The sequence below is a fragment of the Tachyglossus aculeatus genome, unplaced genomic scaffold (assembly GCF_015852505.1).
Source record: "Tachyglossus aculeatus isolate mTacAcu1 unplaced genomic scaffold, mTacAcu1.pri scaffold_143_arrow_ctg1, whole genome shotgun sequence".
Classification (NCBI taxonomy): Eukaryota; Metazoa; Chordata; class Mammalia; order Monotremata; family Tachyglossidae; genus Tachyglossus; species Tachyglossus aculeatus.
Window position 1 is genome coordinate 546,447 of NW_024044867.1, and position 25,111 is coordinate 571,557.

At 53.0% G+C, this 25,111-nt stretch overlaps 1 protein-coding gene across 1 annotated transcript; it reads right to left on the reverse strand.

Annotated features, from left to right (window-relative positions):
- Nucleotides 1-3,280: 3,280 nt before the first annotated feature.
- LOC119923084 (maestro heat-like repeat family member 5) lies at nt 3,281-18,654 on the reverse strand. The gene is made up of 15 exons (XM_038742635.1): nt 18,461-18,654; nt 17,890-17,926; nt 17,271-17,420; nt 8,328-8,483; nt 7,848-7,997; nt 7,321-7,505; nt 6,769-6,906; nt 6,376-6,490; nt 5,961-6,104; nt 5,517-5,693; nt 4,991-5,146; nt 4,765-4,890; nt 4,320-4,422; nt 3,996-4,064; nt 3,281-3,381 (listed from the first exon to the last, which is right to left on the reverse strand). The coding sequence occupies exons 1-15, from the start codon at nt 18,652-18,654 to the stop codon at nt 3,281-3,283; spliced, it is 2,001 nt and encodes a 666-aa protein (XP_038598563.1).
- Between the last annotated feature and the right edge of the window lie 6,457 nt (nt 18,655-25,111).

Sequence of the window (25,111 nt, forward strand, 5' to 3'; positions counted from 1 at the left end):
CAGGCAGGGGAGGAACTGGATCATGAAGAGGAAGAAGGTTAAGACCAGGCTGAAAGAGAGAAACAAGACAAAGCAGAGGAGGAGGGCCAGTGTCAGGTGGAGTTACCAGATGGGTTAGGAGGGCCAGGACCAGGCAGAGGAGCATGACCAAGACAAGGTGGGTGAGGAGGGTAAGGACCATGTTGAGGAGCAGTGCCATGCCCAGGCGAAGGAGGGGAGTGGAGATCAGACAGAGGAGTTGGGAAAAAGATCACTCGGAGGTGGAGAGCCAGGAGAAGGTGGAGGAGGAAGCCCAGGACCAGACGGATGGGGGTGGGCCAGTACAAGTCAGAAGAAGAAGAAGAAGACCCGAAGGAGGAGGAGGGCCAGGATCTGGAGGAGAAAGAAGGCCAGGATGAGGCAGAGGAATAGGACCTCCGTCGGTCCCGAGGGAGGAGGAGAGCAAAGACTAGGAGGAAAAGAAGGTGGCCTAGAAAGATGAGGAATGCAAGTTCCGGGTGGAGGTCAAAGGTGAGCCAGGATCTGGCCGAGGACAAAGGTCAGGACTAGCCGCAGAAGGAGGGCCAGTGTTTGGTGGAGGCGGATTACCAGAACCAGGAAGAGTTGGAGGGCCAGGAAAGTATAGAGATCTTGAGGAGCAGGAAGGCTAGGATGAGGCAGACGAAGAGAACCTGGATCCTAACCCTAACCCTAACCCTAACCTTAACGCTAACCCTAACCCTAACCCCTAACCCTAACCCTAACCCTAACCCTAACCCTAAACCCTAACCCTAACCCTAACCCTAAACCCTAAACCCTAAACCTAACCCTAACCTTAACCCTAACCCTAAGACTAACACTAACCCCTATCCCTAACCCCAACACTAGCCCTAACCCTAACAACCCTAATCCTAACAACCCTAACCCTAACCCTAACAACCCTAACCCTAACAACCCTAACCCTAACCCAACCCTAAACCTAACCCTAAGATAACCTACTATTAAATCTGTTTTTACCTATCAACCTACTTTTAATGCTAACAGCCTGCTTTTTAGTCTGTTTTTAGCTAACAGCCAATTTTTTAGTCTAAGTGTTAATGCTAACAGCCTGCTTTTGAATCTTTTTATCTAACAGCCTGTTTTTAAAGCTAACAGCCTGCTTTTAATGCTAGCAGCCTATTTTAATGTTAAAACAGCCTATTTTTAAATGCTAACAGCCTGTTTTTAAAGCTAACAGTCTATTTTAATGCTAAGAGCCTACTTTTAAATCTGATTTCACCTAACAGCCTGCTTTTAAAGCTAATAGCCTACTTTTAAAGCAAACAGCCTACTTTTAAAGCTAACAACCTACTATTATATCTGTTCTTATCTAACAACTTACTTTGAATGCTAACAGCCTAATTTTGAGCCTGGAATCCAGTTCTGACATGTGGCCTTGGGACCTGAAGAACAGTGTCCCAGAAGCCTGGGGGCTGAACAGTCCAGGGCCGACGGGTCACCCCTTCTCCGCCGCACCCATAGACTCTAGTGGCATTCCAATCTAAACCCCGCCCCAACTCCCTACCATCCCGCTGGCTGAAGGAAAGTCAGGCCCCACCCATCGGGAAAGAAGTGGGAGTTTGACACCGGCTCGGTTCTGTCCCCACCGTCCCAGAGTCCTGGAGTTAGTGTCCACACCCAGGCTGGTCTCCATGCTCCCGGGGGCGGCCAAAGCAAAATTGGGGGATCTCGGAGAGGGCCGAGTCCCGTGAGCCACCTTCCCTCACATGGCTGTCTCAGGACGGGATTCTGTCCATTCGTCTGGGACCAGAACCCATGGCACATCCCAAGGCAGCCCCCGCTGCTCCAGACCCCGTGCCCCAGGACCGTCCTGATGCCACCTCGTCCTCCTAGGTTTCTTTTCTCCCACGGGGAGAAAAGAACGCTCCTCCTACTCCTCCTCCACATGGTCCTGACCCTCCTCACCCACCTGGTCTTGACCATCCTCCACTGCCTCGTCCTGGGCCTTCTACTCCATCTGGCTCCTCCACCTGGCACTGGCCCTCATCCTCTGCTTGGTCTTGGGTCTCGCCTTCAGCCTGGTCTTGTGCTTGTTCCTCCTCATGATCCAGTTCACCTCCTCACCTCTACGCTGATGACACCCAGATCTACATCTCTGCCCCTGCTCTCTCCCCCTCTCTCCAGGCTCGCATCTCCTCCTGCCTTCAGGACATCTCCATCTGGATGTCCGCCCGCCACCTAAAGCTCAACATGTCGAAGACTGAGCTCCTTGTCTTCCCTCCCAAACCTTGTCCTCTCCCTGACTTTCCCATCTCTGTTGACGGCACTACCATCCTTCCCGTCTCACAAGCCCGCAACCTTGGTGTCATCCTCGACTCCGCTCTCTCATTCACCCCTCACATCCAAGCCGTCACCAAAACCTGCCGGTCTCAGCTCCGCAACATTGCCAAGATCCGCCCTTTCCTCTCCATCCAAACCGCTACCCTGCTAATTCAAGCTCTCATCCTATCCCGTCTGGACTACTGCACTAGCCTTCTCTCTGATCTCCCATCCTCGTGTCTCTCTCCACTTCAATCCATACTTCATGCTGCTGCCCGGATTATCTTTGTCCAGAAACGCTCTGGACATATCACTCCCCTCCTCAAAAACCTCCAATGGCTACCGATCAATCTGCGCATCAGGCAGAAACTCCTCACCCTGGGCTTCAAGGCTCTCCATCACCTCGCCCCCTCCTACCTCACCTCCCTTCTCTCCTTCTACTGCCCAGCCCGCACCCTCCGCTCCTCCACCACTAATCTCCTCACTGTACCTCGCTCTCGCCTGTCCCGCCATCGACCCCCGGCCCACGTCATCCCCCGGGCCTGGAATGCCCTCCCTCTGCCCATCCGCCAAGCTAGCTCTCTTCCTCCCTTCAAGGCCCTGCTGAGAGCTCACCTCCTCCAGGAGGCTTTCCCAGACTGAGCCCCTCCTTCCTCTCCCTCGCCCCCCCCCCACCCCCCCGCCTTACCGCCTTCCCCTCCCCACAGCACCTGTATATATGTATATATGGTTGTACATATTTATTACTCTATTTATTTATTTATTCATTTTACTTGTACATTTCTATCCTACTTGTTTTATTTTGTTGGTATGTTTGGTTCTGTTCTCTGTCTCCCCCTTTTAGACTGTGAGCCCACTATCGGGTAGGGACTGTCTCTATGTGATGCCAATTTGTACTTCCCAAGCGCTTAGTACAGTGCTCTGCACATAGTAAGCGCTCAATAAATACGATTGATTGATTGATTGATTGGGGTGGGGGCCCTCAGAAGAAGAACGGTTCATCGTTCTCTTTCTGTCTCCGTTCGTAGGTGTTCAGGAATCTGCGGATCTTGGACGAGGAGTCGTTTTTCAGAGCTTCAATTTCTGAAAAGGGGTGGTAAAGAACACGTGTGATGCAAGGCAGTCCTCCACTAGAAGCTGTTCCCCTCCCCGACTTTGATCATGCCCCGGGGACATGGGAAGAGTCCTCCACTCACCATCCAACTCCAATCTCCTGAACCCATAACTTCCCCTTGCCTCGTTCTGTCCTTCTACCACCACCCACCCAGGGCTGTGGAGATGGGAAAGCCTGAAACACGACAGAGGAAAGAAGAAGACAGAGAAATCAATCAGTCAGTGGATGGTATTTCCAGAGCGCTTACCATGTGCAGAGCACTGCATTAAGCGCTAGGGAGAATATAGTCAACTAGAATGAACAGACAGATCTCCCAGCCCATAAGGTGCTAGCAGTCTAGGGGGAAATAGCTGCTAGAGGCTCAGAGGGCCAGCATTCGGAAAGGTGAGTGAAAGAGAAAAGCAAGACAGAGGAGGAAGCACAGAGCATGGTGAGAGACAGAAGAGAGAAAGAGAATGACAGAGAGAGAGAGAGAGAGATAGTGAGAGAGAGAGAGAGAGAGAGAGAGAGAGAGAGAGAGAGAGAGAGAGAGAGAGAGATTAGGGGACAGATGGATAGGGTGCGTGTCTTTGTTAGGACTCACTGTGGAAAATGATTTTGAACGTCTTGTCGGAGAGCAGCGGGCTCGCGGGATAGAGAGTGATGGTGTGTACTGTGGGGAAAGGAAACAAACCATTATTTTCCTCGTTTTTTTGCCCATCCATCCGTCCACCCGCTTCCCAGAAGGACTGCTGGAAGGACTTGGCTTCCATATCCAGCCCCCGGAGTCAGGGAGGAGGAGCCAAGAGAGGCCTCCTCTGGGATCTGGCCAAGAAAAGGGGTCGGGCCAGATGGTGTGGCATTACTTTGTTGGTTTTTGGTTTGTATGTTTGCTTGCTTTCCCCAGTGCCCTCCACTCCCCACTCACCTAGGAAGACAACGGCCACAAATTTCACATCTGGTTGGATGCAGTTGGTATAGGCCAGAGCTTGGGACAAGAAAATGGGAAGGAAGTCCCCAAAGCTCTTCATCTGGGGCGGAGGAGAAGGACAGTGAGAGAACCCAACCCATCCCCAACCTCCTTGACGATGTGCCCCAACTCTCCAACTTCCACTTCCACTACAGGACACGGGGCTCTCAACCTCCTCCTGGTCCCTTTCGCAAATCAACCCTTCTAGACTGTAAGGTCATTGCGGGCCGGGAACGTGTCCACAACCATTCAGCTGTGCTCTCCGAGGAGCTCGGTACAGTGCTGTGTACGGAATAATTACATATCTCACCGATGTGCCCCGCAGGAGGGATCCGCCCCCACAGTTCCCACCCCAGATCCAAGGACACCCCTCCCAGCCCCCACCTGTACCTGACGTACTCACCAAGGCCGTCCAGATGGTACAATAGGCCGTGCTCTCCCTCACTTCCCACCTCAACATCCATCCGACGACTCTGGAGTCCCTCCAGCCGATATTCTGGGCCAGCCAGAAGAATGTATATCTGGCTTTCTGGAAGCAGAGAACCCGAGGGGTTGGTGTCAGGGGGCGGCAGAGCCCCGGACCAGGGGCCCAGAGAGGATGAGTATTGTGGAGGGTGGGGGAGACTCACTTTGGCCACTGTCGGGTGCTCGTCCTTCAGGTGGAAGAGGATGGGGAGGAGGCAGCAGATCAGCTTATGATGGAGACGGGGTTTTGGAATCGTCAGACAGCTGCTGGCCACGGCTGCCAGCAGCTCCAGGGCTGCCACCCGCACTTGAGGTCTCTTCTGAGGAGAAATCCCCGGTGGAGTGTGTGGGAGGGGCAGGAGATGAGGGGAGGGCTGCGGGCACCGGAGCGGGGGCTAGGGACCCCAGGGCAGGGACAACGTAGGGACTGAGGTCTTCGGGGGGAGAGTAAGGAGCGAGGACATCGCCGGCATGGGGAGGGGGAACGCAGTGCCGGGCGCGGGGCGGGGGTGAGCCGTGGCTCGCCGCAGGTCTGACGAGCTGCGGAAGGGCAGCTAATGCCCCGATCCCTGTGGGAGCTGCGGAAGCGGCCGCCTCTGGGCTCTGGCACAGCCGGGGTCGGGGCGGGAGTTCCCGGGCTCCAGGCCTGCGGCGGCTGCTCCCTTGTCCCCTCGAAACCTTCAGACTTACGTCGTCAAGGAACGGGTTCAGCATGAGGACGATATCCTTAAGGAGGTGGCCGAGCCCCCGACTGCCCAGGCTGCGGGCGGTGAGAGTCGCCTCGTCCATGGCCGCTAGGAGCCCCTCCTGGTCCTTCTGGGTGATGCCCTCCAGGAGGAAGGGGAGCTGAGCAAGGAGCACTGGGTCCTGAGGAGACGAGGGCAAAGAGGGCGACGGTGAGGCGGTCCGCCCCGAGACGGCTCCCCTGGTCCCTCGATCCCGGGCCCCCCCCCCGGACTGCCCACCCCGGGGCCGCCCCCGACCGCTCCCGGGAGTCCTTTGTCGTCCCGCTTCCCCTGCCAGAACTGGGCCCTCCCCGGGGGCGGGGTGCTCTCAAAGACTGTCCGGGTCCCGGGCTGGTGTTCCCCCCTGCCCTACACCCTATGGGGGTGGTCCTAGGGCTGGGCCGCTGACCTTGTCGTGGTTGAGGGGCAGGCTGCTGAGGGCCTGCAGGCTGATGGCTCTCACCACGGGGTCGGGGTCCTTTAGGCCGTCCCGGAAGATGAACTGCACGACCTCGGGATCCAGGGCAGTCTCCATGCAGGGCGTCCAGATCAACTGCCACAGAAAACCGTGTCCGCGAGTGGAACGCGTAGGCGAAGGGGGCGGGAGTCTGATGATCGGGAAGGCGGAGCCGGGACCCGCAGAGAGGGGGCAACGAGTGCCAAGCTGTTTGGGACGGGGGCGGGGACCAGTACCTCCCCGCTCCCCTCCAACCTCTGCCCACCCTCTCACCCGGGGTTCGGGGTCCGGGGGTCCCTGGCTGAAGGTGACAGTGCCCACTGAGGATCCGAGCCGTCTCTCCAGGGCCCTGTACCCCTGTTCTTACCTCGGCCAGCAGCCCCATGGCCACACTTCGGCCCTGCGGGTCTTTCTCCTGCAAAGAGCTGGCCACCATTTGCAGGAGTTCGGCCACCATCGGACAACTGCTCTGAACCAGGGTCCTGGGGGAAAGAGCCCAGCATGACTGAACTCAGAGAGGAGTCCGGGAAGCCCCGGGGCCGGGGAATAGGAGCTCGGGGAGGGCCAAGTGTAGGGCAGTTAACTGCGGAGGCTACTCCCCACCCGCTCGTCCAGACCAATTTCTTGGGGGATCCTGCCCACCCCGTCTCTCTCTCTCTCTCTCTCTCTCTCTCTCTCTCTCTCTCTCTCTCTCTCTCTCTCTCTCACACACACACACACACACACACACACACACACACACACACACACACACACACACCTGGCCAGAAGGACCACGGCCTCCTGGAAGGTGTTGAGGGATGAGAAGAAGTGCCAACCATCCTGCAACTCCATGGCTATGAAGCTCTGCCAACATCCTCTGCTGGACAGAAGCCCCCTCAGGGCCTCCAGGGCCGTCCTGAAAGCAACGAGGGTTTGGGGGTTCAGAGTGGCGTGGGTGGTGCGAGAGGACCAGAGGGTGTCAGTCAGTCCTGCCGATTCTGGGCATGTCCCCAAAAAGTCTTGTCCTGTCACAGGTAAGCCCTACCCCCAGGGGTAGGACACACGAGAGCTGACCTCCAAATCCCCCATCCCTGCCATGTTTGGTCCCCAGCCCAGCAGGGACAACCTGGACCAGGAGCTCCCTGGAATTTCTGCCATCTCCGGCCTCCCAGACCCACGGCCCATCAGCTCCCCGGCCCCTTGGAGCCCCCGGCCCCAATTCAGAGTCATCGAGGGATCTGTTCTGTGATCGAGGGATGAGCCATCCTCACTTGGAGTATCTCCTTCACGGGTCCCTCTACCCCAGCTCCACATCCCTCCGGTCGCTCACCTCCAGGGACTGAGGACAGAGGGGACGGTGGGCTCCACGGCCAAGAGCACTCGTTCCCCCACCAGGCCCAGCTCCAGCACATAGTGGATCTGGATGATGAAGGCCAGGAAGAGCTGGGGGAGGAGTCGAGCCACAGCCTCCGAGTACTCCACAGCAAAGAGAAGCTCATATAGCATGTTCACAGCCTGGTGGGGTGGCACATGGGCACAGCCAGAAGTTCCCCCCAACACGACCTGCCCCCTGGCCTCTGTCCACGGCTCCCTTTGACCCCACACCCGGGCCCACTCTGAGCCGAAGCCCCGGGCAGGGTTAGACAGCACCCAGCTCGGTGGTCCCTCTCGGGGCTTGGCCTCCTGTGCCCTCGAGGACAGCCCCCGGCTCCCACCCCTGGCGCCCTGGGAAACCTCCCCAGGCAGCAGGGAATGGGTCGGAAGGAGTGTGAAGAGGTGAGGCAGGGGTGGGGCTCAGTGCTAAGGGCTGCGGGCTCCAGCCAGGCCTGCCCTTCGATCCGTTCTTCTGGGTCTCACCGCGATGGAGCCTCGGGTGTGCCTCTCCCACTCGGTCCCGTTGCTCTCCTCAGGTACAGGTCGTACCAACACTTTACGGAGCAGTTCCCGCATCATGGATGAGGCGATGGAAGCCTCCGCCCCGACAGATTTCCAAACCTCAAGGACCTGCCTGTAGAGCCACAACCCGGACTCAACTTTTCCCACCTCTCCCCCGGTACCGGCCCAGAATCCCGCCCCAGAGGGGACCAAGGCATTGCGGGGACCCTGGATTGCAGCCTTGGGGGCCTGGGAATCTCCTCACCACTCACCTGCCTGCACCTCCCACCCAGGACAGGCCCCTCAGAAGGAGACCAAGGAGAGCCGAGGTCCCCAGGCTCCATACAACTGTCGAAGTTCGCCCTAGGCCCCCACCCCGGAGGTATCCGTTGTCGTTCATCCCCGGTCTGTCCCAGCTGGGGCCTTTCCGTCCCGAGGAGCTGGGGGGCGATGGTGGCCGTAACTGTTCAGAGGTATTGAGTACTCGAGGAAGACCTGCACTGTCTCCCGAGTGTGGTGACAGGCCAGCAGAGCCAGGGCTTCCTTGAAGAGGGTCTTCCCAGCCTGGGGGTCGGAGGAGATGTGGTGCTCCAACACGCTCCTTGCCAAGTCGGCCGCCTGTAGGTCAGTGGGGAAGCAGATGGTCAAAGTCGAACTCGACAACCCCGCCAGACATCCCTTCCCGTCGTGTCCCCCACTCCCACCGACCCCCCTCCGCCCCCACCCCACTAACCCTGCCCGGCCCGGCCGTCTGGGCCCCAAGCAGCAAAGCGGTGAAGGCCCCACCGCCTCCCAGGCCCAGGCCTGCTAGTCTGGCTCCAGTCCACAGAACAGGGGACCGGAAGTGCTGGCGAACTGTGTGGGGAGAAGCCGCAGAAGGGGGAACGAAAGACTCCCGCTCCTCAAGAACCTCCAGTGGTTGTCCGTCCACTTCCACAGCAGGCGGAAACTCCTCACCAGTGGGTAAGCACACCACCACCTTGCCCCCTATTTCCTGCTGATTTTCTACGACAACCCAGCCCACGCACTTTGCACTTCTAATGCCAACTTCCTCACTGTACTTACTGTATTCAAGGTACTCACTCTACCTCCATCTCATCCAGACTTCCATCAACCTATCGCCCATGACACACCTCTGGCCTGGAACGCCCCCTCCTCAGATCCGACAGGCAATGACTTACTGAAGGCACATCTCCTCCACGAAGTCTTCCCTGACTAAGCCCCCGCCCTCTGCTCTTCTCCCACTCGCTTCTGCATCACCATGACTTTGACCCATTCCTCACCTTCCTTCTCTCCTTCTCCATGCCCACTCTGATCCTCGGAGACTTCAATATCCACATGGATATCCCTAACGACTCCTCTGCCGCCCGCCTTCTATCTCTCCTTGACGCTGCCAACCTCTTCCTCCACCCCACCTCACCCACTCACCAACTTGGTCATACCCTCGACCTCATCATCTCCTACCGCTGCACTGTGTCCACCCTCACCAACTCTGAAATCCCTCTCTCTGATCATAATCTTCTCACCTGCCTCCTCACTCACACTCCTTTCCGCTGTAAATCCGTATTACTCCCTCACAGAGATCTCTGCTTTCTGGACCCCACCCATCTTTCGGAGCGCCTCACACCCCACCTCGCCGCCCTCTCCTCTCTACCCAGTCTTGATGATCAGATTACTGCTCTCAACTCTACCCTTTCTACTCAGCTAGACTCACTCGCTCCCCTTTCCCTTCGCCGCTCTCGCACCACTAACCCACAGCCCTGGATCACTGCCACTGTCCGCCTCCTTCGCTCTTATGCTCGAGCTGCCGAACGCTGCTGGCGAAAGTCTAAACACCATGCCAACCTCGTTCACTTCAAGTCTATCCTTTCCTGCCTTAACTCAGCCCTCTCCTCTGCCAGGCAAAACTATTTCTCCTCCCTTATTGACACCCATGCCCATCACCCCTGCCAGCTCTTCCGTACACTCAATTCCCTTCTCAGGCCCCCGGTTCCTCCCCCTCCTCCTTCCCTCACCCCCAACGATCTGGCCTCCTACTTCATTAACAAAATTAAATCCATCAGGTCCGACCTCCCCAAAGTCACTCCCCCACCTTCTCCAACCCCCCGGCTCTCAACACTCTCTGCTACTCTCCCATCCTTCCCAGCGGTATCCTCAGAGGAGCTCTCCTCCCTCCTCTCATATGCTACTCCGGCCACCTGTGCTTCTGATCCCATTCCCTGTCATCTCATGAAATCTCTCACTCCGTCCCTTCTCCCCTCCTTAACTTCCATCTTCAACCGCTCACTCTCCACTGGTTCCTTCCCCTCTGCCTTCAAACATGCCCATGTCTCTCCCATCCTAAAAAAACCCTCTCTTGACCCCACCTCACCTTCTAGTTATCGTCCCATATCCCTCCTACCATTCCTTTCCAAACTCCTTGAACGAGTTGTCTACACTCGCTGCCTAGAATTCCTCAATAACAACTCTCTCCCCGACCCCCTCCAGTCTGGCTTCCGTCCCCTACATTCCACGGAAACTGCCCTCTCAAAGGTCACCAATGACCTCCTGCTTGCCAAATCCAACGGCTCCTACTCTGTCCTAATCCTCCTCGACCTCTCAGCTGCCTTTGACACTGTGGACCACCCCCTTCTTCTCAACACGCTATCTGACATTGGCTTCACAGACTCCGTCCTCTCCTGGTTCTCCTCTTACCTCTCTGGTCGTTCTTTCTCAGTCTCTTTTGCAGGCTCCTCCTCCCCTTCCCATTCTCTCACTGTGGGGGTTCCCCAAGGTTCAGTGCTTGGTCCCCTTCTGTTCTCGATCTACACGCACTCCCTTGGTGACCTCATTTGCTCCCACGGCTTCAACTATCATCTCTACGCTGATGACACCCAGATCTACATCTCTGCCCCTGCTCTCTCCCCCTCTCTCCAGGCTCGCATCTCCTCCTGCCTTCAGGACATCTCCATTTGGATGTCTGCCCGCCACCTAAAGCTCAACATGTCGAAGACTGAACTCCTTGTCTTCCCTCCCAAACCTTGCCCTCTCCCTGACTTTCCCATCTCTGTTGACGGCACTACCATCCTTCCCGTCTCACAAGCCCGCAACCTTGGTGTCATCCTCGACTCCGCTCTCTCATTCACCCCTCACATCCAAGACGTCACCAAAACCTGCCGGGCTCAGCTCCACAACATTGCCAAGATCCGCCCTTTCCTCTCCATCCATACTGCTACCCTGCTCATTCAAGCTCTCATCCTATCCCGTCTGGACTACTGCATCAGCCTTCTCTCTGATCTCCCATCCTCGTGTCTCTCTCCACTTCAATCCATACTTCATGCTGCTGCCTGGATTATCTTTGTCCAGAAACGCTCTGGGCATCACTCCCCTCCTCAAAAATTTCCAGTGGCTACCAATCAATCTGCGCATCAGGCAGAAACTCCTCACCCTCGGCTTCAAGGCTCTCCATCACCTCGCCCCCTCCTACCTCACCTCCCTTCTCTCCTTCTACAGCCCAGTCCGCACCCTCCGCTCCTCCACCACTGATCTCCTCACCGTACCTCGCTCTCGCCTGTCCCGTCATCGACCCCCGGCCCACGTCATCCCTTGGCCTGGAATGCCCTCCCTCTGCCCATCCGCCAAGCTAGCTCTCTTCCTCCCTTCAAGGCCCTGCTGAGAGCTCACCTCCTCCAGGAGGCCTTCCCAGACTGAGCACCTTCCTTCCTCGCCCCCTCGTCCCCCTCTCCATCCCCCCATCTTACCTCCCTCCCTTCCCCACAGCACCTGTATATATGTATATATGTTTGTACATATTTTTGTACTCTATTTATTTATTTATTTAATTTATTTGTACATAGCTATTCTATTTATTTTATTTTGTTAGTATGCTTGGTTTTGTTCTCTGTCTCCCCCTTTTAGACTGTGAGCCCACTGTTGGGTAGGGACTGTCTCTATATGTTGCCAATTTGTACTTCCCAAGCGCTTAGTACAGTGCTCTGCACATAGTAAGCGCTCAAAAATACGATTGATGATGATGATGATGATGATGATGACCTGCTCTCTTTATTCATTCCCCCAGCCAGCCGGTCAGCCAGCCAGCCCCACGGCACTCACATCCGTATATCTCACTTTTTGCTTTCTCTTACTATCTGTCTCCCCCCTCTAGACTGACAGCACATGGTGGACAGGGGATGGCTTCATTTGCTGTTATATCGGACTCTCCCATTCGTTTAGTACAGGGCTATGAACACCGCAAGTGCTTAAAAATATGATTGACTGACTGATTTTTCCTGTTCTTGGGTGTTTAGTATTGTTCACTGCCCTTATAAAACTCCCATTTTTAAAAATTTGATAGACTCATGAATAGATATTCCAATGAGTCCTGTCCTGTGGAACGATTTTGAGTATTGCCCTACTGCACTACTGCTCGTTCAGCTGGGCGTAACCAAAAATAAATCAGGATTGGGTATTCGGAAAACTATTTTATGTGCACACCGCCACGATTCTCAGGGCCACATTTCACCTGCAACGGTACCCTAAGAAGTTGTGTTGTGCAACAGGGACATCATTAAATAGTACAGACACACGGGAAGATAGAAAATTAGCAAAATGTAGGTCTCAGAATGCCTAATCCTTTGGTTTCCAGATCTGGAAAAATTGCCATTGCAGATAAAACGTGCCAGTTTTGTGGAGATGACAGATGGGGAGAAATGATATGTTCACTTTAGTTACTGATTTCTATTCGTTCATTCCTTCACTCAGTCCTTCAACCGCAGTCATTGAGCGTTTACAGTGTGTCCGGCACTGTACTAAGCGCTTGGGAGAGTAAACTAGAACAACCAACAAACACATTCCTGCCCACGACGTGCTTACAGTCTTGAGGGGGCGACAGGCATTAATATAAATCAGTAAATGATAAATAGATCAAAAGTCAATAAATTACAGTTCTAAGCAGATTCATACCGATGTGCCGGGGGGATCAGAGTGAAGATGAATGAAGGAGCAAGTGAGAGCTGCACAGAAGGGAGTGGGAGAAGAGGAGAGGAGGGCCTAGTCAGGGTAGGCTTTTTGGAGGAGAAGTGCCTTCACTAAGGTTTCGAAGTTGGGGACAGAAAGTATCTGAAGCAAAGAAGCAGCGTGGCTCAGTGGGAAAAGCCCGGGCTTGGGAGTCAGAGGTCGGGGGTTCTAATCCCGGCACCACCACTTGACAGCTGTGTTACTATGGGCAAATTACTTAACTTCTCTGTGCCTCGGTTACCTCATCTGTAAAATGGGAATTAAGACTGTGAGCCCCAAGTGGGACAACCTGATAACCTTGTATCTATTCCAGGGCATCATCCCCTTCGGTTCTTCTGTACATTCAACTCCCTTCTCAGGCCCCCGGTTCCTCCCCCTCCTCCTTCCCTCACCCCCAACGATCTGGCCTCCTACTTCATTGATAAAATTAAATCCATCAGGTCTGACCTCCCCAAAGTCACTCCCCCACCTTCTCCAACCCCCCGGCTCTCAACACTCTCTGCTACTCTCCCATCCTTCCTAGCGGTATCCTCAGAGGAGCTCTCCTCCCTCCTCTCAAGTGCTACTCCCGCCACCTGTGCTTCTGACCCCATTCTCTGTCATCTCATGAAATCTCTCACTCCGTCCCTTCTCCCCTCCTTAACTTCCATCTTCAACGGCTCACTCTCTACTGGTTTCTTCCCCTCTGCCTTCAAACATGCCCATGTCTCTCCCATCCTAAAAAAAACCCCTCTCTTGACCCCACCTCACCTTCTAGTTATCGCCCCAATTCCCTCCTACCATTCATTTCCAAACTCCTTGAACAAGTTGTCTACACGCGTTGCCTCCAATTCTTCAACACCAACTCTCTCTTCGACCCCCTCCAGTCTGGCTTCCGTCCCCTACGTTCCACGGAAACTGCGCTCTCAAAGGTCACCAATGACCTCCTGCTTGCCAAATCCAACGGCTCATACTCTATCCTAATCCTCCTCCTCGACCTCTCAGCTGCCTTCGACACTGTGGACCACCCCCTTCTCCTCAACACGCTATCCGACCTTGGCTTCACAGACTCCGTCCTCTCCTGGTTCTCCTCTTATCTCTCCGGTCGTTCATTCTCAGTCTCTTTTGCAGGCTCCTCCTCCTCCTCCCATCCCCTTACTGTGGGGGTTCCCCAAAGTTCAGTTCTCGGTCCCCTTCTGTTCTCGTTCTACACTCACTCCCTTGATGACCTCATTTGCTCCCACAGCTTCAACTATCAGCTCTACGCTGATGACACCCAAATCTACATCTCTGCCCCTGCTCTCTCCCCCTCCCTCCAGGCTCGCATCTCCTCGTGCCTTCAGGACATCTCCATCTGGATGTCTGCCCGTCACCTAAAACTCAACATGTTCAAGACTGAACTCCTTGTCTTCCCTCCCACACCCTGCCCTCTCCCTAACCTTCCCATCACTGTGGATGGCACTACCATCCTTCCCGTTTCACAAGCCCGCAACCTTGGTGTCATCCTCGAATCCACTCTCTCATTCACCCCTCACATCCAAGCCGTCACCAAAATCTGCCGGTTTCAGCTCCGCAACATTGCCAAGATCCGCCCTTTCCTCTCCATCCAAACCGCTACCCTGCTCGTTCAAGCTCTCATCCTATCCCGTCTGGACTACTGTATCAGCCTCCACTCTGATCTCCCATCCTCGTTTCTCTCCCCAGTTCAATCGATACTTCATGCCGCTGCCCGGATTGTCTTTGTCCAGAAACGCTCTGGGCATGTTACTCCCCTCCTCAAAAATCTCCAGTGGCTACGAATCAATCTGTGCATCCGGCAGAAACTCCTCACCCTGGACTTCAAGGCTCTCCATCACCTCGCCCCCTCCTACCTCACCTCCATTCTCTCCTTCTACAGCCCAGCCCGCAACCTCCGCTCCTCTGCTGCTAATCTCCTCACCGTGCCTCATTCTCACCGGCCCCGCCGTCGACCCCTGGCCCACGTCATCCCCCTGGCCTGGAATGCCCTCTCTCCCAACATCCGCCAAGTTACCTCTCTTCCTCCCTTCCAGGCCCTACTGAGAGCTCACCTCCTCCAGGAGGCCTTCCCAGACTGAACCTCCTCCTTCCTCTCCCCCTCGTCCCCCTCTCCATTCCCCCGTCTTACCTCCTTCCCTTCCCCACAGCACCTGTATATATGTATATATGTTTGTACATATTTAGTACTATATTTATTTATTTATTTGTTTTCCTTGTACATATCTATTCTATTTATTTTATTTTGTTAATATGTTTGGTTTTGTTCTCTGTCTCCCCCTTCTAGACTGTGAGCCCACTGTTGGGTAGGGACTGTCTCTATATGTTGCCAACTTGTACTTCCCAAGCGCTTAGTATAGTGCTCTGCACACAGTAAGCACTCAATAAATACGGTTGATTGATTGATTGATTGGCACATTGTAAGCGCTGAAGGAATACCATTACAATTACTATTGCTGTCTGTCTGATATGAAAGAAGGCGGACATTCTGGGCCAGAGGGAGGATGTGGGCGAGAGGTCGACGGCGAGATAGAAGAGATCACGGTAAAGTGAGAAGATTAGCGTTATAGGAATGAAACATGCTGCCTGGGTTGAAGTAGGAGAGAAGCGAGGTGAGGTAGGAGGGGACAAAGCGGTGAAGTGCTTTAAAGGCCAGGGTGAGGAGTGTTTGAAACAAAGCTGGATAATAATACAATAATAATGATGATGGAATTTGTTAGGCACTTACTATGTGCCAAGCACTGCTCTAAGTGCTGGGGGGATACAGGGTGATCACGTTGTCCCACGTGGGGCTCACAGTCTTAATCCCCATTTTATAGATTAGGTAACTGAGGCTCAGAGAAGTTAAGTGACTTGCCCAAGGTCACACAGCAGAAATGTGGAGGAGCTGGGATTAGAACCCATGACCTCCAACTCCCAGGCCCGTGCTCTTTCCACTGGTAAACCCCAGCTGGAATTTCTTGGGGAGTGGGGAAACACGGTCTGAACGTTTTTGCAGGATAATGTTTCAGGAAGCAGAATGGAGTGTGGACTGGAGTGTGTCTCCCCCTTTTAGACTGTGAGCCCACTGTTGGGTAGGGACTGTCTCTATATGTTGCCAACTTGTACTTCCCAAGCGCTCAGTACAGTGCTCTGCACACAGTAAGCGCTCAATAAACACGATTGATTGATTGGAGAGAGAGGAGGCAGGGAGGTCAGCAAGGAGGTTGTTACACTAGTCAAGGAGGGATAGAATAAGTGCTTGCATCAGTGTGATAGCCGATTGGATGAAGTGGAAGGGGGGATGGGGGCGATATTGTGAAGGTAGAATTGAGGGAATTGATTGCTGGCCGGACTGTGTGGGTGGAACGAGATAGTGGAGTCGATGCTCATGCCAAGGTTATGGGCTTCCTGTGCCCATCTTCCAGGAATTTTTGTGATATTTAGCATTCCCCTTTCTGTTGAGTTTCTTTTTCTGAGGATGGGACCCTGTATATATGGGTACACGGTGGGTCTCCAATTTAGACCTGGCAAATGAGAGAATGCCTTCCTGTCTGGGACATCCTCATCCTAATGGTTGAGCAGCCAAAAAGGCACAATGGGCTTAGGAAAGGATTTGGATAAGGCAAAGGTCCAGGAGCTTTCTTGTGTGATACAATTACCTCCTAGAGCCCCACCTTTAGGGAAATGGGGAAGTAGCCGGAGTAGTATTTCCCTGTGGGAGCAGGGGGATGTGACTACCGCCTAATTGTGACTTGAGAAGAGTGAGGGAGGTCTCAGGTGACAGACAGCCCCAAGACCAGGAAACCATAGGGCATCCCCATATCATTTATTGGTCATCATGTCCGTCTCCTGCTTCTAGACTGTAAGCTTGTTGGGGACAGAGAATGTGTCCACAGACTCTACTGTGTGGTACTCTCTCAAGCTCTTAGTCCAGTGATCACTCGATCGATGCCATCGATCGATGGTGCTGGCTTACATCATAGGGACTGGCTACAATCAGGGTTTATTGTATTGGTTAAGCACTTGGCATATGGCAGTCACTGCACTTAACGCTGGTGTAGGTGCACGATTATCGGGATGGATACAGTAGCCATACCACATAGGGCTCAGTGTCTTAATCCCCATTTTTCACATGAGGGAGCTGAGGCCCAGAGATGTGGAGTGACTTGCTAAGATCACACAGCCGCCAGGTAGCAGAGCCAGGATCGGAATACAGGCCCTTCTGTCTCCCAGGCCTAGGGGCGAGGAGACACTGGGCAACTCTGCCACTTTCTGTGACTTGTGTCACACCACTGTGCCTTGTGTCTCTCAGTTGGTCTACAATCTCAAGCCCCCCACCCCGACATGCCACTCACTGCCTGACATCAAAGGTCAATCCCACTCCCAGCTCCTCCCTCCTCAGACCCCTCCCTCCCCCCACCCCCGGGTTCCTACCTGATTTTCTAAGGCTGCGTTCACCTGAAGCAGAATGGAGAGTATCCGCATTGCCTGCCCCACCCTGGTCAGGTTGTGGCTCCTCAAACAATACAGTACTTGGAGGGAGAGATCACTCAGCTGGGCCGAGGTTAGGTTCCTGGTCCAGGACTGGTGGGAGGAGAAGCGGGGGTCAAGGAGCGATGGCACATTCTGACCACTTAATAGTAAGAATAATGATAGCAATAATAATAATAGTACTTGTGACATTTGTTAAGAGTTTAAAATGGGCCAGGCATTGTATAAAGCTCTGGGGTGGGTCCTCCAAGCAAATCGGATTAGACATAGTCCCTGTAGCACCTGGGGCACATTTTGTCAATCCCCATTTTCCAGTTGAGGGAATTGAGGCCCCGAGAAGTGAAATGACTTACCCAAGGTTCCATAGCAGACAGATGGCAGAGCAGGGATTATAACTCGTGGCCTTCTGACTTCCAGGCCCCCTGGCCTATCCCCTCCCCACTCCGGCCTCACATAGCAGGGAGACCCTCCCCTTCCTGCCCTTCCCCCAGCCTCACACCCCCGGCCCCGGAGAGGCCCAGGCCCAGAGGAATGACCAGGCCCAGGGAGTGCTGGCTCCTACCACCAGATCGCCGTGGGACTGGGATCTGTAGAGCTCACTGAGCACGAGATCAAATCACCGCTCTGGGAAGGATGGAGAAACCCCGCGGTGAGAACTCGCTCAGTGATGATAATGATGGTATTTGTTAAGCGCTATGTGCCAAGCATTGGGTCTGGGTCTCTTTGCCCCCTGCCCCCAATTCCCTCTCCCAGACACCCCGCCAGCTACAGAACATTCTGAGGACTGGGCTGCACCCGGCCCCTCGCAACCCCCCTACCAAAAAAACCCCCAAAAAACAGGCCTCTGCACCCCACCCTCTATCTCCTCTTTCTATTAACTTTGGTTACGGTACTTGCTATGCGCTTACTCTGCGCCAGACACTCTATTAAGCGCTAAGGTAAACAGAAGGTAATTGTGTGGAACACAGTCCATGTCTCACACGCGGGCTCACAATCGATCCCCATTTTCTTGATGAGGTAACTGAGGCACGGGGAAGTGACCTGACTTGCCCAAGGTCACCCAGCAGACAGGGGTAGAGCAGGGATCAGAACCCAGGTCCTTCTGTCTCCCAGGCCCGCACTCTGTCCACTACCGTGTCCCAGGCTCCTCACCGTTGCTCATCACTTCCTCCTTGAACTCTGTGTCCTCGGGGGCTGGAGCGACCCGGGAGGTGCTCATCACTTCCTCCTTGAACTCTGTGTCCTCGGGGGCTGGATCGACCCGAGAAGGGCGGGTGAAAAGCCTTCTGAAATGAGCCTTTCGGGCCCATTCCAGGAAGCACCGCATCCTGGAGGTCTCACTCGCAGAAAAAATTCTCCTGGAGCCGTAGGAAGAGTTGAAAGAGAAGGAGACGTAAAAGGGGGTTGGAAGAGGCTCCTGGAATGGGGCACCTACCTCTCCCAGTCCCCGGCCTCAGCCTCCCCTCGAAGGTTAAGAAAGGGGAGGGGGGGAGGCACCTCCAGCACCTATAATAATAATAATAATAATAACAATAATAATAGGCATTTGTTAAGCGCTTACTATGTGCAAAGCACTGTTCTAAGCGCTGGGGAGGATACAGGGTGATCAGGTTGTCCCATGTGGGGCTCATAGTCTCAATGCCCATTTTACAGATGAGGTAACTGAGGCCCAGAGAAGTTAAGTGACTTGCCCAAGATTACACAGCAGACATGTGGTGGAGTCGGGATTCGAACCCATGACCTCTGACTCCAGAGCCCGTGCTCTTTCCGCTGAGCCACGCCATAACTGCCGCTGCCCTCCCCTCCTCCCCTCCCCTTCGCCTCCTCACTTCTCCTGCTTCTCAGCCCCTGCTTCCCCTCGGCCCCCAGCCCCTGGCCCCAGACTGGACCCCCGCCCGTTCCCCTTCTCTTGCCCTCCCAGCTGACCACATCCCGGGCCCACGGACACAAGAGTGGACTGACCGGATGAATCGAGACATTCCGCTGATCGTTAGCACTCGACGCTACTCTGCTCTACTCTACTGTTCGCTAATCTAAGTCCCCTTCCCTAGCCCGAGTCCCCCACTCCACCTAGCCCCTCTCTAGCCCCCCTCCCTAGTCCACAACAAGCCCCGCCCTCTTCCTAGCCCTCCCCAAACACCTTCCCTCAACAAATAAACGAAATCCTTCTCTTTCCTCTCTACGATCCAATCTACTCTCAAGCTCCGAACCACCAAACTACCACGGAAAGCACCACTAACTCTCCAACCACTACCAACACCTCGGCCAACGGTCCAATGAACACTTCCTGTCCCCAACGGTCAGACCCCTCGCTCCCGGGCTCTGACGTCAGTAGTACATCGCAATCGGTTGCCAGGCAGGGCTCGAGCCGCTCTCCTTTTCGCTCCCCCACCCCTCCTTTCCTCCTCACGATCCCTCCCCCCCACCCCCGCCCAACCTATGGTCCCTGACCTGCAGTCTTCGTCCAAGTGTCCCGAGGATCTGCCTTTTCCCAGCTTTCTTTGTGGACTGTGCCCCCTGCCCCCCTCCCCCATACATATATATTCTAGAATTTGAGCCCGTTGTCGGGTAGGGACCATCTCTATATGTTGCCAACTTGTACTTCCCAAGTGCTTAGTACAGTGCTCAGCACGCAGTAAGCGCTCAATAAATACGATTAAATGAATGAATTAAAGAAGGAAAGACATAAATATACTAAAGAAACAGATATAATATATTAATATAATAATTACATAATATATTATATTAATATATAATATAATGTAAATTACACACACACACACACACACACACGTATATTCTAGACTGTGAGCCCACTGTTGGGTAGGGACTGTCTCTGTGTGTTACCAACTTGTACTTCCCAAGCGCTTAGTGCTCTGCACACAGTAAGCGCTCAATAAATACTATTGAATGAACATATATATTCTATACTGGGAGCCCATTGTCCGGTAGGGACCGTCTCTATACGTTGCCAACTTGTACTTCCCAAGCGCTTAGTACAGTGCTCTGCTCACAGTAAGCACTCAGTAAATACAATTGAATGAATGAATGGAAGAAGGAAAGAAAGACATAAATATACTAAAGAAACGGATATATTAATATAATAATTATATAATATATTATATTAATATATTAATATAATGCAAATTATACACACACGCACATATATTCTAGACTGTGAGCCCGTTATCGGGTAGGGACCGTCTCTATATATTGTGCCAACTTGTACTTCTCAAGTGCTTAGTACAGTGCTCTGCACACAGTAAGTTCTCAATAAATACGATTGAATGAATGAATGAAAGGAGACACATATACTAAAAAAACAGATATGATATATTAATATAATAATTATATAATATATTATATGAATATATGAATATAATGTAAATTATATATACACACACATATATATTCTAGACTATGAGCCCATTGTCGGGTAGGGACCGTCTCTATACGTTGCCAACTTGTACTTCCCAAGCGCTTAGTACAGTGCTCTGCACACAGTAAGCGCTCAATAAATACGATTGAATGAATGAATTAAAGAACGAATGAAAGACAAAAATATACTCAAGAAACAGATATATTAATATAATAATTATGTAATATATTAATATAATGTAAATCACACACACATATATTCTAGACTGTGAGCCTGTTGTCGGGTAGGGACCATCTCTATACGTTGCCAACTTGTACTTCCCAAGCGCTTAGTACAGTGCTCTGCACACAGTGCTCAATAAATACGATTGCATGAATGAATGAAAGAAGGAAAGACATAAATATACCAAATGGATATAATATATCAATATAATATTATCATACTAACATAACATAATGTGAATTACACACACGTGTGTATATATGTATATATGTGTGTATATATGTATATATGTGTGTATATGTGTACACATATGTGCGTATATGTGTATGTATGTGTGTGTATATATACACATACATACATATCAATCAGTCAATCAATCGTACTTATTGAGCGCTTGCTGTGTGCAGAGCACTGTACTGAGCACTTGGGAAGTACAAGTTGGCAACGTATGGAGACCGTCCCTACCCAACAGTGGGCTCACAGTCTAAAAGGGGGAGACAGTGAACAAAACCAAACATACTAACAAAATAAAATAAATAGAATAGATATGTACAAGTAAAATAAATAAATAAATAAATAAAGTAATAAATATGTACAAACATATATACATATATACAGGTGCTGTGGGGAAGGGAAGGAGATATGTATGTGTGTATATATACATATATAGAGAGAAGCAGCGTGGCTCAGTGGAAAGAGCACGGACTTTGGAGTCAGTGGTCATGGGTTCAAATCCCGGCTCCTCCAAATGTCAGCTGTGTGACCTTGGGCAAGTCACTTAACTTCTCTGGGCCTCAGTTACCTCATCTGTAAAATGGGGGTTGACTATGAGCACCCCGTGGGACAACCTGATCACCTTGTATCCCCCCAGCGCTTAAAACAGTGCTTTGCACATAGTAAGCACTTAATAAAAATGCCATCATGATTATTTTTAGACTGTGAGCCCACTGTTGGGTAGGGACGGTCTCTATATGTTGCCAACTTGTACTTCCCAAGCGCTTAGTACAGTGCTCTGCACACAGCAAGTGCTCAATAAATACGATTGATTGATTGATTGATGTATGTGTGTTTATATATGCATATATATGTATATGTATAAGTGCGTATATATACATAGATATGTATGTGTGTATGTATATATGAATGTCTGCATATATGTGTGTTTGTATGGGTCTGTGTACACACACACACACACACACACACACACACACACACACACACACACACACATATATAAAACCAAGGCCATGCGCAGTGTGGGAGGTGAAGCATGTGGGCCGGGCCCGTCTCGTTCCAGCCTGGCGGGGAGCGCCTGAGGGGACGCGCGCGGGGGCGTGCGCGAGGGCACGAGGCCGGCGGAGGGAGGAAGAGGGAGAAGGGGGGCTCGGGGCCACTGGTTTCCTGCCCGCCCGCCCGGCCGCCCGCCGTCAGCCGCCACGTTGGTTGCTAGGAGACGCGGTGTCACCGGAAGCCGGGTGCGGACTAGGCCGAGGCCAGGTCGCCGTGGCCCGGCCCGCGGGGTGAGGGGCCGTGGCCCGGAAGAGGGCCGAGCGTGTCCGAGGGGCCCGCCAACACCGACACCGACACCGACACCGACACGTCCCCGCTTCCCGCCCGGCAGTGCGGGCCGGGGACATGTCGGGCCCCGGGCCCCAAGCCTCCCCAACGACCGGGGGCGCCCGCCTGCTGCTCCTGCTGCTGCTACTGCTACTGCTACCGCTACTGCTGGCCGGGCCGGGCCGGAGCGGGCCGGGCCGGAGCGGGACCGGCGCCCGTCCGGGGCTGGGAGACCAGAGACCTGGAGTTGTTCGACCTGGTGGAGGAGGTCCAGCTTAACTTCTACGACTTCCTCGGCGTGCAGCAGGTACGGCCGGGCCCGGTCGGGGGCTGCCACCAACGTGCGCAGCTCCCCCTCCCCACCCCCCGCCTTACCCCCGTCCCCTCCCCACAGCACCTCTATATATGTTGGTACATATTTATTATTCGATTTTACTTGTACATATTTATTCTGTTTGGTTTATATGTTTTATTGTCCGTCTCCCCCCTCTAGACCGTGAGCCCGCTGTCGGGTAGGGGCCGTCTCTATACGTTGCCAACTTATACTTCCCAAGCGCTTAGTACAGTGCTCTGCACACAGTAAGCACTCAATTCCATTCAATCGTATTTATTCAATATGATTTATACGATTCAATAAATACGATTGAATGGATGAATAAATACGATTGAATGAAGAAGTGAGGACGGTCTCCTTTCCATGCAGGCTGCCCGGCCTAGCGGCAGGACCGGCGCCCCAACCCTACCGGGGGCGGGCCCGCCCCTTGCCAAGCGCCCCCGTGCCCGGGGTTAGATTCACTGGTGCCACCCCAGGCAGCCCCCCCCCCCCGCCTCCGCAGCAGGAAAGGGGCAAGTGGGGTTTTGGGGGGCAGGGTTTGTTTGGCTTCTAGACTGTGAGCCCACTGTTGGGTAGGGACTGTCTCTATCTGTTGCCAACTTGTACTTCCCAAGCGCTTAGTACAGTGCTCTGCACACAGTAAGTGCTCAATAAATGCTATTGATTGATTGATTGCCCCACCCCTCGCCACCCATAAGGGCACGAGTCAGAACTTGTCCAGTCTCTGCTGCACAGTTTGGGATGGGGGTAGTGCCCTTTGGCTCTCTGAAATGAGGAGTCTTCCCAGGGCATGGCCAGTCCTCTCATCAGAATCAGAATCATGGAATTTGTTAAGCGCTACTATGTGCCAAACATTTTCCTAAGCGTTGGGGTGGATACGAATTAATCAGGTTTAAGAAAGTCCATGTCCCACATGGGGCTCACAATCTGAATCCCCACTTTAGAGGTGAGGGAACTGAGGCTCAGAGAAGTTAAGTGAGCTTACCCAAGGTTACAGCAACCGCAGATTTGGGATGGGGGTAGTGCCCTTTGGCTCTCTGAAATGAGGAGTCTTCCCAGGGCATGGCCAGTCCTCTCATCAGAATCAGAATCGTGGAATTTGTTAAGCGCTTACTATGTGCCAAACATTTTCCTAAGCGTTGGGGTGGATACGAATTAATCAGGTTTAAGAAAGTCCATGTCCCACATGGGGCTCACAATCTGAATCCCCACTTTAGAGGTGAGGGAACTGAGGCTCAGAGAATTTAAGTGAGCTTACCCAAGGTTACAGCAACTGAGTGGCAGAGCCGGGATTAGAACCCACTTCCCCTGACTCCCAAACCTGTGCTTTGGGGGCTGCTCGAGTTTCCAGTCTGGAAACTGATTATGGGCAGGGAACCAGTCTGCTAATTCTGTTGTATCAGACTTCTCCAAGGCTCAGTACAGTGCTCTGCACATAGTAATAATATTAATAATAACATTAACTGTGGTCTTTGTTAAGCGCTTACAATGTGCAGACCACTGTATTATGTGGTGGGGTTGATAGGGGCCAATTGGGTTGGACACAGACCTTGTCCCACCTGGGGCTCACCGTCTCATCCCCCATTTTACAGATCAAGTAACTGAGACACAGAGAGCTAAAGTGACTTGGAGTAAGCACTCATAGCTCTTGGAAGTGCACATAGCTAAGTGCTGCTGAGAGGCAGCACGGCCTAGGAGTCAGAAAGACCTGATTTGTAATCCCTGGTCTGTCACGTCTCTCCTGTGTGACCTGGGGCAAGGCACTTCTCTTCTCTGGGTCTCAGTCCCTGCATCTGTAAAATGGGGAATAAGACTGCAAGATCTTTATGGACAAGGAATCTGTCTGCTATTTCTCTTGCAATGTACCCTCTCAAGAACTGAGTACCGTGTTCTGCAACAGAGTACACACTCAATAAATATGTTTGATAGATCAAGCCTATGAATCCCCAAAGGGACAGGGGCTGTTTTCACCTCACTTTGGCTGTGTACACCCTAGTGATTAGTACAGTGCTTGGCACATAGTAGTTCTTAACAAATACCACGCTTATTATTACTGTTGCATTGTCATCACTATCATTACTGTCAATGAATACCACTGATTAATTGGTAGAAAGAGTGGAGAAGACTTTCTAGCTCTCCCTATCTAGAGGTCCCCTGTTTCTATCCCAATAGTTGGAGAAGTTGGACTAAGCTAAAGCAGGGGGGCAGGAATTACTGCTCTTCCCTATGATGGGGGTCCCGCATAGAGTTCAAGGTCAAGGGACAGGGGGGCACCCATCCACCCTTGGAGCT